General features: G+C 40.6%; 2 protein-coding genes across 3 annotated transcripts; one reads left to right on the forward strand and one right to left on the reverse strand.

The window, feature by feature from the left end:
• Positions 1 to 301: 301 nt before the first annotated feature.
• LOC143889694 (uncharacterized) lies at positions 302 to 10,957 on the reverse strand. 2 transcript variants are annotated; one of them, XM_077393994.1, is made up of 4 exons: positions 10,773 to 10,957; positions 8,907 to 8,962; positions 2,589 to 2,644; positions 302 to 1,688 (listed from the first exon to the last, which is right to left on the reverse strand). In XM_077393994.1, the coding sequence occupies exon 4, from the start codon at positions 1,673 to 1,675 to the stop codon at positions 602 to 604; it is 1,074 nt and encodes a 357-aa protein (XP_077250109.1). In that variant the 5' UTR covers positions 1,676 to 1,688; positions 2,589 to 2,644; positions 8,907 to 8,962; positions 10,773 to 10,957; the 3' UTR covers positions 302 to 601. The 2 variants fall into 2 exon arrangements, with proteins under 2 accessions (XP_077250109.1, XP_077250110.1); XM_077393995.1 differs by lacking the exon at positions 8,907 to 8,962.
• A 1,277-nt stretch (positions 10,958 to 12,234) lies between these two features.
• LOC143889695 (Pentatricopeptide repeat (PPR) superfamily protein) lies at positions 12,235 to 16,788 on the forward strand. Its single transcript, XM_077393996.1, has one exon. The coding sequence runs from the start codon at positions 13,538 to 13,540 to the stop codon at positions 15,464 to 15,466; it is 1,929 nt and encodes a 642-aa protein (XP_077250111.1). The 5' UTR covers positions 12,235 to 13,537; the 3' UTR covers positions 15,467 to 16,788.
• The last annotated feature ends 234 nt before the right edge of the window (positions 16,789 to 17,022 follow it).

Below are 17,022 nucleotides of genomic sequence, written 5' to 3' on the forward strand. Positions count from 1 at the left end.
CAACAGCTTAAACTATTGGAGAAGTTGGTAAGTTAACAGGGACAAAACCTTAAAACAGCATGTAGTAAACTAGTAATCAATCATACTATATTGATACAATATTTGGGTGTTGGTCATTCACAGAGTAGCCACAGGGTGAATCATCTAGAGCTTACACATGACAGACAGGTATACACGACAATTTTGATAGTGTTTTTCTTTTTTGCTTTCATTGACAACGGATCCGGACCTTCCTGCGCAGATGATAAACAATATGGTCTTGAACATTAGTTGCCTAACATTGAGATCAATTGCACTGGGGAACAGAAAATACTTCAACAACACTGAAATTACAAATGAACATAAAACATTACAATGAACCCCCAGTCACCAAATCCTTCAGCTCCCAAGATATTCAACAAATAAGGGGAAAAAAAGGGCTAAAAAAAACAGTAAAACTAAGCAGTTTTACTAATCATCCAATCATTGCATCACCAATTCCAGATTAATTGAATGGGGCATTATCCATGAATTATATAGAGGAATAATAGGAGAGTCAAAATGCATATCCCTGTTGCTACATGACAAACCTACATGTGATAGTTGCCCCACCATTTTATCTTTAGGTCACATCTATAACCGATCTCCTCCGGCTTCTACGCTGCCTCCGCCGCCTTCGCCTCTCCGACCTCCCCAAACCCACCATTGTTCTCCCTCTGCTAGCTGAAGACTCATCCTCTCCTTCAGATGTTGCAGTAACAGCAGCAACGGGGAGGACACTACCTCCTTCGTCCAATGTGCGATAACCCCTCTCAAGCCGCCTCAAGCGGGAACTGAAACTCACATTCCCAGAAGACCCAAATGCCTGCAAGAGGAAAAGGACATTGGGCCAATTCCCCTCATCGCCGCCCACCTCATAATCCCCATCTTCATGGATTTCCCCCTCGTAATCTCTACGAAAGTTATTATTAGTCCCCTCTATCACGTAATCCCCCATGACCATTGCTCCCGGGATCGATGACCTTATCGTGCTGATCACGTCATCGCGCTCTCTCTCACGCTCAAGCCTTCTCCATTTCTGTTCGAGTATGGGATCAACTTCGCGGGGTCGTGCACATGGGTGCTTAGCCCGTACGTGCTTTCTGAGTTCTTTGTATGTCCCGATGAACGAACATTCATCCTGCATACAGTTTCTTTCCTTGGCATTGAGATACTTGCGTGCAGCTTCAACCACGGTCCATCCCTTAACCTGACCTCTGCAAAGTGGGCATGCAAGATCCGATAGTTCACCGGTCAGCCAACCAGGATCTGAAAAAACAAAGCTTTCCACTGATCCATGCCGCATGCCATCTTGAAGCTGACGGAGCCCATTGAGCCCATTGCTGGGTGACATCAGTTTGGTGTATGCCGTGGTGTACTGATCAAGACAATTGGAGTGGCGATAGCTTGTGCCGCACATGTAGGGATGGCAGCCCTTGTCGTGAGAAGAACAGAGGAGGAGGACAGCATTGTGAGGGTACTCCATGCACACTGAACAGGTCACATCTTCCCAGTCTTTCTTCTCCAAAGCTTTGGATGATTTCTTCTGCTTCACTTGCTCCTCCAGACACTCCTGACCACAAGATGGCAATGGGTATGGGGTTGACCTGCACCGGCGGGAATAAAGTCTGCGTCGGCCCCTAGTACCTCTTGCCATTTTCAATCAGAACCTGAACAATAATCAGAAAAATATCCAAGTTTGCAACAGATTAATCAATTAAGATAAAACTAGCAGTTTACAAATCATATTTAGAACCTTGGAGTACTAAAGGAGAAGCAGCCACTGGAAAGGACTAGTAACAGTGCAAGAATAATGTTATTTTAGACATTGTGTTTATTGGTGCTTTCTTTGTAGTCCGTCTTTGGCAAAGAAACTGGATCTCACAACGAAGAATCTGTTAAGTCAAGATTAAAAATTTATTTAAAAATGAAAATTTACTAAGCCCCTTTAAGGACTATCTTGGTTTATGAAAATAGTACAATCATTAAATTTTCTAGATCAAACTGTTCACTGTGGCTGAGTTGCAGAGAATCAGCATTTGAAGTGACTTAGTTTCTCAAAGGAAATCTACTAAGCCCCTTCATGGACTATCTTAGTTTATGAAAACAGTACAATGATTAAATTTTCTCCATGGATGAGTTGCAGAGAATCAGCTTTGTACTGACTAGGTTTCTCAATGTCCCAAATCAAGAAATTGCTGCTTTTAAATCCCTTTTACTTGTTCCAGCAGTCGAATACACTAGATGTAAATGGGCACCCATTGCTGAACTGCATGAGGTTCAAAAGTTTTCCAATGTAACGTGTGGCAGTATGATCACCAAAACAAATAAAATATCTTCTCTGATGTAAAGTGTGGGACGCAGAATTGAATTTAAAAGCCCAAACCATAAAAATCTCTCATATTTGCCCAAACCATAAAATGTCTCTCAATCCTCAAATTTATAAGGAACAATTTGGCATTCAATCAAGACATGTGGTGAAAAAGCAGTTTTCTAAGATCATGCACTCAATGAAAAAGCAATAGAACAAGTAGTCTCCATATTCAACAAGCTACGTAGCCACAGGTTACCTGAAAGCAAAGAAACGTTCTCTTCAAAGAAACCCTGGGTATGCTTTCTAAACAAGCTGAACAGATTAAACAGAAAAAGAAGTTTCAGTTTAAAATTGCAGTGTTATAACAGAGAAAGAGAAGGCAAATATGAGAAGGTATAAAAAGCGTATGATTGCATTCCAAAAGTAACTGAAAATCCGCAACACATCCAGCTTCCCTATTGAAAGTGCAACAATGAAAGTGAAACATCAATTTATATGATGGGTAACTACAGTGAAGCCGTGAGTATTAGGAGCTACTTTTGACAAATTCAACTCATGCAAGTCATGTTTATTGGGAACCAATTCTGACAAATTAGAGCTCGTCATCAATTTATATGATAGGCAGCTACAGTGAAGCCATGAGTATTTGGAGCTATTTAAGACAAATTCAACAAATGAAATATGCGATTTTTGAGAACCAATTCTAATAAGTTAGAGTTTGTGAAGTACCAATAAACTGCCAGACAAACAAGTGTATGTATAAGAGGTCATAAGTACATGTGGTGAAGGGCCATAAAATCAGAAATATTTTGGAGCACTATTTGTATAGTCTCTATTCCTTGGTAATCGAAGCCCAAAGATCTATGAACTAGCTCATGCTTGACTAGCCAAGCAGATAAACGACATTGCATCTTCTTGATCTCTCCCACATTTGTATTTGTATGAGTATCTCATATTTACGATTTAATGTAAAAAAAAAAAAAAAAAAAGCCACTGAATGCATATAAAAAAGACACCAAATGCACAACTTATAACAACAATTGCTACTACCATCGATCACCGGGAACTGAATGGGTCTATATCAATCAAAAGTTCAAAACGGCCTTCTAGAAATGGCATAAACAAAATCATAGTGATAGGGTCCTCAAGCATGATCCATCCTCCCTCCTTTGATGAGGTGGCAATCAAGCCCACAGTACAAACAGTTAGTTTGTATTTTTGGTCTGGCATCCCTTGAGCAATGGTCAGCAACGGGAGAGTGATGGAGCAGCTGACAGTTTGGGAAAGCTTCACTAAACTTTCATCTACCAGGCTAATGAAATTAAATTGTATCTAAAACTATCGACTGTGCGAACATACTTGTTTAGAACTATAAATAAAGCTTCATCACAAAAATACAAACTAGGAAAGAACGGAATTATCTGAAAAGTTAACGTAGAGACAGCCTTCAACCAGGCATTGGCCGATTTCGCAAGGCCGGACACTCCAAGACTTCACTACATTATTGTCCAATTCTTTAAAAGACTTCATTGCTCATGTCTTCCTTCCATCTGAGGAGGTTCCTAAATGGACCTCTGGCCCATCTATCCCTCATCTTCTACTATTAGTATAACAAAAACTACATCAAACGGCCCCACGAACCAAATTGGCACCTTCTCAATAAACCCTCATTTTCTTGCTATCTAGCCATCCAACTGCTCTCTTGTGGTTTGACTATTGGGAGGAACCCAATCACGCTTCTCTTTAGAATTTGCATTTTTCTTTTGGCCTCTTTTGTTAAAACCTTACCTCATCACGGTCCATTTTTTCTGGTTTCTACACCTATCCGCATCATTTGCCCATGAGTTTGCACAACTTACTTGAATGTCCTTCTGGCAGGACCATGGTCCCCCCTCGCACCAAAGTCTCCCGTCCCTCTCGAGCTACATCTCCTACCTTTTTATGGATCACTAGTGGCCACCTTATCCCTCTAGTTCCAACACTTCTTGCATTCATTGCAGACCGCATGGAATATGAAATTCATGTACCAATACCTTCAGCACACCAAATCTCCCATGATTCCTTTAGCCCTTAATTCTTTTTTCTTTCTATCTTGTGGTAGTGCTGAAGACTTCATCACCTTCAACTTATTACCATTAGATGACCGATCCTTTTTGTTGGGCCGACCACCACTGCTAGCATCCTCAGATCTCCGACAAGATTGGCTTCAACGTTGTCCCCATATTACTTTCCCTTTCCATTCCCTGCCCATTGCACTATTCATCCAAATCTCTCTATGTACTTGAACAAACCCATGTCATTCATTTCAAATCATCTTAAATTCTCTTGCACATTTAAAATTCAATCATATTAGTCTTAAAGTTATAATTTTTTAGTCAGCTGATAAGAGTGTTCAACCACTTTGCATTCTCACATCACGCATAGGCCAATGAGATGGCTGGTCTTTTTGAGCCATAGAGGAGTAGTTATGAATTCAATAGTCCATGTTACATGGATTCTTCTAAATGGGTGAAGAATCCGTGTCGGACACGTCTCGGATTCCAATACTTCAGGATTCTATGAGATGCTATTAGATCTCTTTTATCTGTTTTTTCTGAATACTATGACCACAAGTTTACATTTGCCGAATGTTTTGAGTTTTACATATCCTAATAGTAAGCTACTTCAATGGAAATAAAAATTTCATTTATTTAACCTATTACATTTTTCAATATATTACTTGTTATAACTATATTAATATGTAAAAAAAATAAAATTTGAGAATTGATTATAATATTTTGGTGAAGCCACTAATCCTTCTTTTTGAGGTTTGCTGAATCGGACACTTGATACCCGTGTCGGATTCCGACACTCTACCTGTACTTACGAAACACAGTCAATAGTCATAGAGGTGTAGTTCAGAATTTAGCATCCATTGATCATCACTTTACTTCTCGGTGATGCAATTACCAGCTTGGTGTTATATGTTTTGCAAAGCTGACTTGAAGCAATGCAAATTAGTAGGTCCTTCGATTAAAATAGTGGAAAAGAGACTGAAAACTATTTAATTTAAATTTTTGAATATTTGAATGGTAATGAAGGATTTTGAGTTTTGAAATTGAATCTGGTTGTCTCACGTTTACTAAACGTGGTGATCCTAGAGGTCAGAGCTAAGCTTATATTGGGCTGTAATTCAGCTCATGTCAGGGAAGGTACCAATATGTTGAGACCTACAAACCTTAGATATTGTCTTGGGTAGTATGAGCTAAACGATTCAAGCCTGGCTTTAAGTGCTGAAGGGGTATGTATTAATGAAACGAAGAGTCTGGAATAATTTTAACACTAGGCCTACAATGGTGACATAGTGAAAATTTGCCTTTATATATAAGATTTTTTTTTTTTTTTAAATCCTTTATATATAAGATGCAATCAATTTGAAAATCAAAACAGGGAATAATATTCTGCAATAAACAGTTATAGCACAATAGTGTAAACAGATGAGCCCAAAACTAACTATTCTGGGATTCTAGACTTACACAAAGTGTTCAGCAAAGAGTTCTGATCGCTTTATAAACAGCCCAACGATGTGGAATCTAATGATGAATGGAGTTTTTTTTTTTTTTTTGAAAGGTAATGATGAATGTAGTTTAACGGTGAAAGCAGCAAAGGAAATTGATTCGTTAACTATTCCAAATAAGAAAATGCATAGACTGAAGTAGTGAATGAAATTAAGTTGTACAAGATGATGACAACTGATTATTGGAGTGACTTAGCAAATGTGTATTAGAGGAAATTAAAAGGTGGTGAATAGCCAATTAATTCCATGGTAAAATACTGATCTGAATATAGTAATAAGTTTAGAAGTAACAAAGAGGTCCGAATCCAACAATGAGTTGAATAGTGCAAGCCAAAGGAGAACTGGAATACCTTTTTAAAAAAAAAAATAGAACTGGTATACTTTTCAACAATATAAAATAGCAAGAACTGGTTTTAAACTTGAAGAAACCAATTTTTAAAGCAATGGCAGATCTAATAGCATATAATCAGAGAAATTGAGAAGTATCTAATAACTGTTTGCAGTAACATAGAAAAGAATCAACTAATAAAGATGTTAATAAGCAAATAAATCTAAAACAAAGAGTTCAGGCCTTCCCCGTTTATAGAGATGACAGCCGAACCGTGCGCGTGTTGGAGGCTAGTAAGAGAGGTGATTGGGGTGGGTCGTGTGACCCTGTTTGATGACGTTGGAGATGGTATTTGAGATGCTGCCCCGGATTCAAAACAGCAAAAAATGCACAAAAAAAGAACAAACGGAAGAAATGAAATACTTGAATAGAGAAGAGCTTCATTGCCGTGATTCTCGTGTGAGAATGTTGTTGCTTTCTGAGGAGCCTTGAGGGTATTTTTATAGAGGGAAAATCGGCGAAAATAGCCGTTTGGGGGGATCAATCAAAGGATTTTAAGGGTTGTCAAAATCGAATTATGGTGGGTTTTTGGGAAGGAAAACCAGTTTTTGGCGTATCGGTAAGGTTTAACTTACCAACTTCTCCAAAAGCTTAAGCCGTTGGAGAAAGGCAGTATTTATCTTTTATACTTTAACACTCCCCCGCACATGTGACCCACTTGGCAAACACGTGGCACATGTCGTCCCACTTTGGGCCGACCATCGCATGTGGATTTTTGCTACCCGGGAGGTTTGAACTCGAGACCTTTGGCTCTGATACCATTTTAACTTACCAACTTCTCATTTTAACTCACCAACTTCTCCAAAAGCTGAACCTGTGTGTGTGTGTGTGTGTGTGTGTGAAATGCGCCATGTACCGAATCATCAGACAAGCCCGATAGAGCACGTCACTACGGGTTCGATGTTGTTAATCCATTATAGATGGTAGTCTTGCTTATGTGATGGTTTCTAAGTGTGTATCTTGTTCTAGCATTTCCTAAAGTTTCATTCTAAAATTCTATAATTTACATACGTTTCCATGAATTTACAGGATTTTCACCAAAATTGAAACATTTCCATTGTTGTCATCTGTGGTAATTGAAATTGGAATCGAAATTGGAATTTAAAACCTTGGTCTTAAAAAGTCCATGTTTGGGGAGAAGATGTGGGTATAGTAACCTTCAAGAAGTTCTATTTTGTATTGAAGTTGAAGTTGAAGTAGAAAGCTTGAATAAAGTTTGGCTTACAAATAGAAATGGATAACATAAAAAAACTATTTTTAAAGGAGATTTGGATTAGTTTAGGATAGAAAATAATTTTTTTTTAAATGATCTAGGATAGAAAATAATAACTAGAAACAGTTTGTTTCATAAGTGTTTTGAAGTTGAAAAGTATCTAGGATTAGAAGTCCTTACTTTGGAAAGGTTTTGGAGCCATAAAAGGGAAAGCATATTGTATATATAGAGGGTCTTTGGATGGCTATTGTAACCATTACGAGAATCAAAATTTATACAAGCAGTTTTGCCTCTTATCTGTTGTTTCTCTTTGAAACAACAATATATCTCAACCTCCTTGTCATTTATGGAGTTATGTGCTTGGTTTTGTTTTAGGTTGAATTTAAGTTCAAAAGTCCTGATTGTTATTCTAAATCCATTGTAACATAATTGGTATATGAGCAAGTTTGAACTTTTCTTTCACCCTGAGGTAGGGGGTTCGAGCCCAGCTTACCGATAAAAATAAAAAAAAATGAGCAAGTTTGAGCTTAGGGCTTGTATTTGGAAACATGATTGCGAGGAATTGTGGTCATAGAAATTTTGGTGAAGGGAAGGGAATATACATGAATGTTTTGAAACTGCTAATGTCGTGATAAGAGAAGTGATACTTTAACGAGATAAATAGATCGAGTTATGCACGAGATTCAACTCTTATGACAAGGATAGGTTGGGGGCCAAACCAATGATGCCGGACAACTCTTCAGAAGCATTTGCAGACTCTTCTGGCTCTGTCCCTTGGTCTTTCTCTGGCCCTTTAGGGTTTGCTGACTCTAGCGAGATGGAAGTTAGGGCTGTTCATCAAGATATTTTAATGTTGAATCGAGAGTGCTTGGATAAGGTGATTGTGGAGGGGGATTCAAAGAATGTAATTAGATGGCTTTGTGGCTCGGTTGTCCGCGGTGGAGATTTGCGGCCTTTTTCATTGAGATTTTGGATAGTGTTAGTGGGTCATCTATAGTGCTCAAGCATGTCTGGAGATCTGCTAATGGTATAGCAGACAAGGTTTGCCAAAGAGGGTGTGGGGAGTTGGGTTTGGAAATGTTTGATTTCCTTCCCCCTTGATTGTGTTTCCCCCTCTTTTCTTTCACTATTTTTATCAATATTTTCTTTTCTTCCTACTCTTTGTACTTTATTTGTTTTCTTGTAATCTTGGGTGGACTATCTCGGTCTTTCCCTTTTATTGAATGAAATTTTTACCATTAAAAAAAATCTAGGCAAATTATTTGTCAAGGTTATCTCATAAATTGCAAAAAGAGAATATTGGTTATGGAGTACAAATTGTACTGCAACAACTTTCCCAAATCAAATGAGCACAATGAAGATAATGAAATTGTACGAGTACTCTCCATGCACAACAAGATACATTAACACCAGTTACCTGAAAGCAAGGAAACACACTCTTCTAAGAAATCCCGGATGTCCTTTCTAAGCAAGCTGAACAGATTCAACAACAGGAAAAGAAATTCCAATCTAAAATTGCAGCTTCACAATAGAGAAAGCAAGACAAACGTGCATATGTATAAAATGAATATATTCATGTCCAAGTAACTGAAATTCCATAACATATCCAACTCCCCTTGGACAAAGTGCAACAATGACAGAGAAACATCAATTTATATGATAGGTAACTCACTAAAGATGTGAGTATTGGGAACCAATACTGACAAATTCAAGTTTGTGAAGTACCAAAAATTGCTACACAAACAAGTGTACGGATAAGACACGATAACCACATATGATGAAGGGGCATCTAAATCATAAATATTTTGGACTACTAACTAGATTTAATGCAAGATAATAAAAAGAAACTAATGCAAAACATAAAACATCGATAACAACTACCATCCATCACCGGAAACTGGAAGCGTCAATATCGGTCAAAACAGCTTTCTGGAAATTAAATTAAACAAGATTTTCCACTGCCTTGAGATTTTTTTGCTCCTCTATTATCCTTTATTTCTCTCTTGCATGTATTTGACCATCTCAGTCCCTTTTCTTTAATGAAATTTTCGACCATTCAAAAAAAAAAAAAATTAATTAAACAAAACCACACGATCCATTCCCCCTCCCACCCTTTGGTGGCGTCGTAATCAATCGCAAGGTAAAACAAGTAGTTTGTACTTTAGGTCGGGCAACTCTCAAGCAGTGGTCAACAATGAGACTAATGGATGAGAAGCAACAGACCATTTGGGAAAGCTCCACAGGAGTTTCACCTACCAGGCTAATAACATCTAATTGAATAAAAAAACTATCAGTTGTCTAAAAATATAACTAAGGCTTCATTACAAAACAGAACTTAATGAGTCTACCCTGTTAGTCATAACAACCTTTTCAAAAACAAGAAGAGAACAATGCTGGAGAAAAGAAGAAGTTTACAACCATTCAGAAGAAGAAGAAGAAGAAGAAGATGAAGTTTACAAGTTTATCATCAAAATATTCATCATGTGTTTACTTCATCCTCATCATAAATTTGAGTTCAATAATCGGTTTGGCACTCACAATCGGTTGTCAAGGCCCTATTCGTTTGAGATTATGCCAGTCGGTTGGGAGTCCAAAACCAATTATTGGACTTAAAATTAAACGTAAATTTGAGTCCAATAATCGGTTTTAAACTCACAATCGGCTGGCATAATCTCAAACGAACAAGGGTCTAAACGAATAAGGCCTAACAATTAAATCACTATAAGAAAGAACAAAAAGGAGGACCATAAACATAATGAAGCAACCCCACAGGACAAAAGAGAAAAAAAAAAAAAACATTTTGTGATGAATTCCTCCACAAAAACATGTAAATTACACCATCCCCATATCACCTACTACCTCTCAATTGAATATGACGACCCCGGACGAATTACCCCAAGCACTCCCAGAACAAGAAACCCAGATTTCCAACACACACTCCCCACAAATCCAAACCCAGAAACAAAAACCATACCAAAGCAATAACAAGACCAAAAAAAAAAAAAAAAAAGTCTTTTAGAATCCAACCCATGTGCTTTCGATGAGAGAAACACTCAAAGACAGTTGGAATCTCAATTTAAAATAGATTAATAAAATCCAACCAACAAGCAATCACAAAACAATACATAATATTAAAAGAACATCAGAGACTTGAAGCCAAAAAAAAAGATACGTATCAAATGCAGGAAAAAAATGAGAAAACCTTACTCATTCAATGAAACAAGAAGACAGAATAATCAGCTTAAAATGTAAAAAATTTAGCCCTAGCGAAGATCAAATATACCTGGAGAGATATGAGAAATGTGAAGGATTAATTCATGGATGGATGAGAGGGATTTGTAGGTTAGGGTTTTCCGGGCCCAGATCGAGAATTTTGGCGGTTAGATCTCTCTCTCTCTCCTTCTGCGGAAACAAGGGGGAGAGAGAGAGTGGTTGTGGCAACGATTTATCGGATTGATGTTGTCATCGTTACGCTACTATGTAGGTGGCGATTTATTTTTCTGCTCTGGGCCCACCCTTGTTGTAAAACTGAGGCTTAAAGTGGGAAAGTGGGCCCCACCGGAGAAGGTTAATTGCATATGTGGGGCCCATTGACTTGTCACCGACGGATGAGATTATGCGATGGCAATTATCGACGTGGGGTTTACTAATCAGACGAGATTAGACATGAGTATGGCAAAATTTAATTTGTGGATGTGGGGCCCACTGACATTTCACGGATGGATTGACAATGACTAGTATCAATGTGGGGTCCTCAGACAACCAGCTCAAGTGGTGCACCCCAAAATCATGGGCCCATGGGAAAAAAGGCCTCCTGCAAGATTTGGCCTGCTGGCCCCATAAATCATGTTCCAGTTTCTTTTGTTTATTTAGCCCTGCACATGGTATGGAGTTTGGGAGAGAAAATATCCTAATAAGATTCTACTAAGACATAGGGAATATTCTGCCCCTCTCCTGGCTCTCTTTCCGAAGAATACCTCATTTTGAGAAATTATACGGTGTAAGGCCTTACACCAGTAAAGCCCTTGTACGGTGGAAACCTCCGCCTTGATATTTGATCCAACAGCAGCTCTTCAAAAATAGAGCTGCCGCGGTTGGATCAAATATCAAGGGTGGTACCTCTACCCTCTATTTATCTTGTTTTTGGTTTGTTACTTTTTCTATGTACAAATGCGGGAGCTCTCGTGGATGCGGTTGGAAGGAGGGAGGGGCGCGCTGGCACTTGTTGACTGTTAAGTTTGCAAGTTTACATGAAATGGGGACCATTGATCTAGTAAAAAAGTCGTGAGTGAACAGTGCTAAGGGTAAAATCCATCCTACCAATAAGTGCATGACACATGGCCTCTACAACTTACCGGACCGAACTTGCCTATTATATAGCAAGGTCAGAGAGATCTTTCACCTCCAAAAATGGTAACTCCGAGTAAAGAGGAAAGTGCCCTAGAAGGGAGTTCAAATCCCATGAGGCAACCTTCCTGAAAGCTCGGTAACGAAAATAGAAACAAAGTTCCACTAGGAAACTCGAAGATCTCGAAGGTAAACATGGAAACTGACTCCTGAAGGAAATCAGCCAATAAAAGAAACTCTCCAAGAAAGGCAAGTATTCTAAACTGTCTTGGACTCCAACTTTATAAAATGACCCCCACGCTCAAAGGTACGCATCGGAAATCTCTGGCATATGGTTACTTTGCTCCTTTGTTGTTTGGGTTACCTATTGTGCTGATTTCAAACTTGAGTGTCGAATGATCTTCCCAGAGTCCAAACTCCGGGACCTATAACGTGCGTTCTTTGAGCACAAGACATGCATGGATCGAAGTACAACTCAAGCTCATCTGGCCACGAGAGGATTTTGGCACCAATAGATTGGCATCGTTCGTGGGACCTTCCACTTTTAAGTCGAAGAACCCCTCCTTCTGAATAGCATGATGACCTGGAGCAATCAAACTTGCCGATGATCCACCTCCACACGGGCTCGACTGGTAAGCAGAAACAAGCTTCTTCCAATCATAGAAGATCCATCTTCGGCTCCCATTTTCCTGGGATATGTGAGCAAAGATAACTCCCAGCGGGGTGTTGAGTGCAGCTGAGGTACTGCCCTTGTGAGTGAGCCGCAAGAGGTTGGACAGGGTGGCCTCGCCCCGGACTAGAGGAAGCGCTAGGAGGACCATGGCTTGGGCCCTCGAGGTGCAACAATCGTCCCGGGGGGCATGATGGCCTCTGTCTGCCATTCCTTGCTCCGAAATGATGGCTATGTGATGTACCAAGGTAGTCAAGTGTTCCCTTTGTTGGTCAAGTGTTCATCGCCATGATGCTAAGCTCTCTTTTAACGAACAGCTACGATGGTGTCAATCCCACCTGCTATCAGCTCAACTTGTGACATGACAATAGGTTAGGGACCGCTCGGAGTCGGAACTTCGTGGGAACCATCCAATGCTCAAGTCAAGATATCAACAGAATGAGAGCTTGGCAAAGGGTGTGTTACTTCTAGAGGGGCGATAATGATCTAGGGGGAGCCGATCGATCCGTTGCACGGAGGGGAGGGTTCCTGGAGGTTTCGTGTCCCAAGCATGATGTGACGGTGTCCTAGCGCCGTGATTATTGCTGGTGAAGATATCGAGATTGAATAATGTGCGGCCAATCAATGGCGATGTGATAAGAGTCCGGTGCCAGTGGTAGCATAAGATACGGTATGGCACTGTTGTTCACTCGTCCTCTGGAACTTGTTAGCCGGAACTCTTCCGGGGGAGTAGGGTCAACCCAACTGCTTCCCGTCCCTCTGCCACTTGTCGCTATCCGGTGAAGTGTCCGAATTGATTCCCATCACTGCCAAAAATGAAAATAAATTGTATAAACTATACACGATGTCAAAGGTTTCCTTAAAAGGCTATGTTTGGTTGCGTGGGGGTGGCTTGAAGATTAGTGGAACAGGAAGGTAAAAGGGAGGAGACAAGCATTTGATTTGTGAACTAACACTAGAAAATAGTGGAATATTGGTAAGGGGTGTGCCTCATGTGCCTTTTAAAATAGAGGGAGAGAGACAAATAATCTATGATACTGATCAAGCACCCTACTTCTGCTGCTCCAAAGGGAAGAAGACACAATTCTCTTACTACCACCTCTTTCATAAATAAGAGCTACAACAGCAGTAGCTCATGGAACTCTCGTCTGAGAGTGTTGGCCAAAGAGGGGCTCTTCCACCAGGCCCTCCACCTCTATCGCCAAATGCTCTTATCAGGCCACTCTCCCGACCGTTTCACCTTCCCATTCGCCATCAAATCATGCGCCTCCCTCTCCTTACCTGCCTCCGGCACCCAACTCCACGCCCACGTTATCAAGACCGGGTGCCACTCCGAACCCTTCGTCCAAACCTCCTTAATCTCCATGTACTGCAAATGCTCCCTTATTTGTGATGCCCGCCAACTGTTCGACGAAATGCCCCACTCAAATAGCTTTCTTGTCTGCTGCAACGCTCTCATCGCAGGCTACACCCTTAATTCTCTCTCTTTTGAGGCTCTATATCTCTTTAGCCACATGCGCCGAGCTGGGATTTCTTTCAATGTTATCACCATGCTCGGCCTCTTACCGTCTTGTGCTGTCCCCACGTTCCTCCCTTTTGGGATGTCCCTTCATGCCTGCATTGTTAAGTGTGGGATAGACCTTGTTCTTTCCATTGGCAATTGCCTTCTAACTATGTATGCCAAATGTGGGTTGGTCGATCTCGCCCGGCAAGTGTTCGACGCAATGCCTGAAAAGGAGCGGATTTCGTGGAATGCCATGATCTCTTGCTATTCTCAGAATGGTCTGGCCACCAAAGCGTTGGAACTTTATCGTGAGCTGGAAAACTCTGGTGTCGAACCCGACCCGGTATGCCTTGTTGGTGTGCTCTCGTCTTGTGCCCACCTTGGTGCACGTAGCATTGGACGTGATGTGGAACGACGCATAGAAAGTGGGAAGTTTGGGTTCAATGTTTTTCTAACAAATGCTCTGATAAATATGTATGCCCGTTGTGGGGAACTGTCCCACGCTCATAAATTGTTCAACGAAATGCCTGAAAGGAACATAATTTCGTGGACTGCCATCATTGCGGGTTATGGGATGCATGGATACGGAGAAATTGCAGTAAGGTTGTTTGATGAGATGTGTTCGGTGGGAATCCGTCCGGATGCTGTGTTGCTAGTGAGTGTGCTGTCAGCATGTAGCCATTCGGGCCTCACAAAGAAGGGCTTGGAGTATTTTTCACAAATGGAGATGAATTATGGGGTGTCCGCGAGGCCAGAACATTATACATGCATGGTGGATCTTCTAGGGCGTGCAGGCCGGCTTGAGGAAGCTTGGACGCTCATTAGGTCAATGCCCATGGAGCCTGATAGTGCGATATGGGGTGCTTTGTTGGGGGCATGTAAGATCCATAGCAACGTCGGTTTGGCAGAGTTGGCTTTCCAGAATGTCATTGAGCTCGACCCAACTAATGTAGGCTATTACGTGTTGCTATCGAATATATATTCGGAAGCCAAGAATTTGGATGGTGTGGCGAAGGTTCGAGGGATGATGAGAGAGAGGGGGCTCAGAAAGGAGCCTGGGTGTAGCTATATCGAGCACAAGGAGAGGGTTCACCTCTTCTTAGTAGGTGATAGATCTCATCCTCAGGTTAAGGACATTTATAGGATGCTGGATGGATTGGAGGCTTCAATACAGGAGTTTGGTGGGATGAAGGAGACTTTTAAAAGTGAGACAGAAGAGGACGATTTAATGACATCAACAGGGGTGCATAGCGAAAAGTTAGCTATCGCCTTTGGGCTTTTAAACACAGAGGTAGGGAGAGAGATTGTTGTGATAAAAAATTTGAGAGTGTGTGGAGATTGTCATTTATTTATAAAGTTGAGCACAAGGGTTGTAAATCGCATGATTATTGTAAGAGATGCCAGCCGTTTCCATCATTTTAAGGATGGTGTTTGTTCTTGCAATGACTACTGGTAATACTCTGATAAGTTAATCCTAGATGATCCTTATTATGGCTTCTTTACTACATCCATGGCTTCTTATGCGCTAGAAACGAACCCCGCCATTCCTTTTTTGGCGAGACTCGCAGGGATAGCAGTAGGTTCAGCATGTAGAGGGCTAGATTGACATTAGTGGCATAAGCATTAACGCACGCATGACAAATCATGGAATGGGCTAAATGGATACTTGAATAACTGACCACATTTGATTAACGCACATATGCCTTTTCTCATTCAACCTATGGAGGGCCATCATTAGGAGCTTTGATTTCTCATGGGCGTTCCATCGTTCCATCAAGAAAATCATATTATATTGGAGTAGCATCTCCTTTCGGAATATGGGCCATACCTTATGGAAACTCTTCCCCTATGCCGTTACATGGCATTTATTGCAAGAAAGGAACACAAGAATCTTCGATGACAAAGAAGGGACGCCTTGTCCCTTCTTTGCTTCTATCAATAAATCGTTACCTTTTTCAAAAAAAGACAAAGAAAAAGGTTTCGGCAAGATTGTGTCAGATATCAAGCTTGATTGGTTGCTTGGGCCGAATCGAAGGACTCTGTATCCCCATACTCTACAGCGGATATCATCCACAATTATAGGTCGATTTTCTGGGAGAAAGTATCTAAATATCACCCTGCCCCTTGCTGGAAGCCCCCTCCAATCGGCTGGTTAAAACTTAGTTTTGATGTTAGTGCCAAAGGGAAATGGGGCCCGGCACGGATTGGAGGATTGATCCGCGAATCTGGTGGAAGGATTTGGATGTCCTTTCCCAGCACTATTGGCATTTGTGAGTCTAATGAAGAGGAGGCTAAAGCCGTGGTATGTGGTTAAAGTGGTTCATGGAGCACTTATCCCAACCGTTGGTTGTGGAGAGAGATTTATCTAATGTCATAGCATGGGCAAATGATTCTGCATCTGGCCCACGGAAGTTGTTAAACATCATTTTGGAAATCCGAGATTGTTGTAGGATTATTTGTCCTCAATTGTCACACATGTTCTGTTCAGCAAACGAGATGGATTAACTTGCGAAAGAGGGAGTCTAGAAACCAGGTATGGAAGTTACAGTCACAAATTATGGATAGCGGTCTTTCTTCTGATGTACAGGGTGGATCATTAAGTACCTCATAGATTGTAATTGAGTCGGGCAACACCTTGTGCTTCGTTCTTCTGAAGGTGGGAGAAAAGATATAACTGATTTGATTATTGATCCAAATTAGAGTTTGAAACTCATGTAATTCAACTCCTCTCTTCTAGCGTTTATCTAATAAATCACTCAATGAAAGTAGATTTTCTTACCACTAAACTTCCATTATCTGTACTTATTGTTTGGTATTAATAAAAAAAATACTATTGAGGTCTCAGGTGAAGGATTGTGAAAGAAAACTTCTTGCACAAACATGGAAATTTCCTCCAAGTCAAAGTATATAGACCATCAAGACTAACAGGTACACGGCCATCATTAATATCAAGTTTTTGTAATATGAGTGCCTACTCAACCAAGCTTTTCTACTCAATAAAGGAAGGAATTT

Source organism: Tasmannia lanceolata, unplaced genomic scaffold (assembly GCF_043159265.1).
Source record: "Tasmannia lanceolata isolate RefF3 unplaced genomic scaffold, GAP_Taslan_0.1 ptg000013l, whole genome shotgun sequence".
Taxonomy (NCBI): domain Eukaryota; kingdom Viridiplantae; phylum Streptophyta; class Magnoliopsida; order Canellales; family Winteraceae; genus Tasmannia; species Tasmannia lanceolata.

What these genes read in the sequence shown, in the direction of transcription:
- LOC143889695 (XM_077393996.1), top strand. Translation starts at nt 13,538, where the DNA reads ATGATACTGATCAAGCACCCTACTTCTGCTGCTCCAAAGGGAAGAAGA.
- LOC143889694 (XM_077393995.1), bottom strand. Translation starts at nt 1,675, where the DNA reads ATGGCAAGAGGTACTAGGGGCCGACGCAGACTTTATTCCCGCCGGTGC.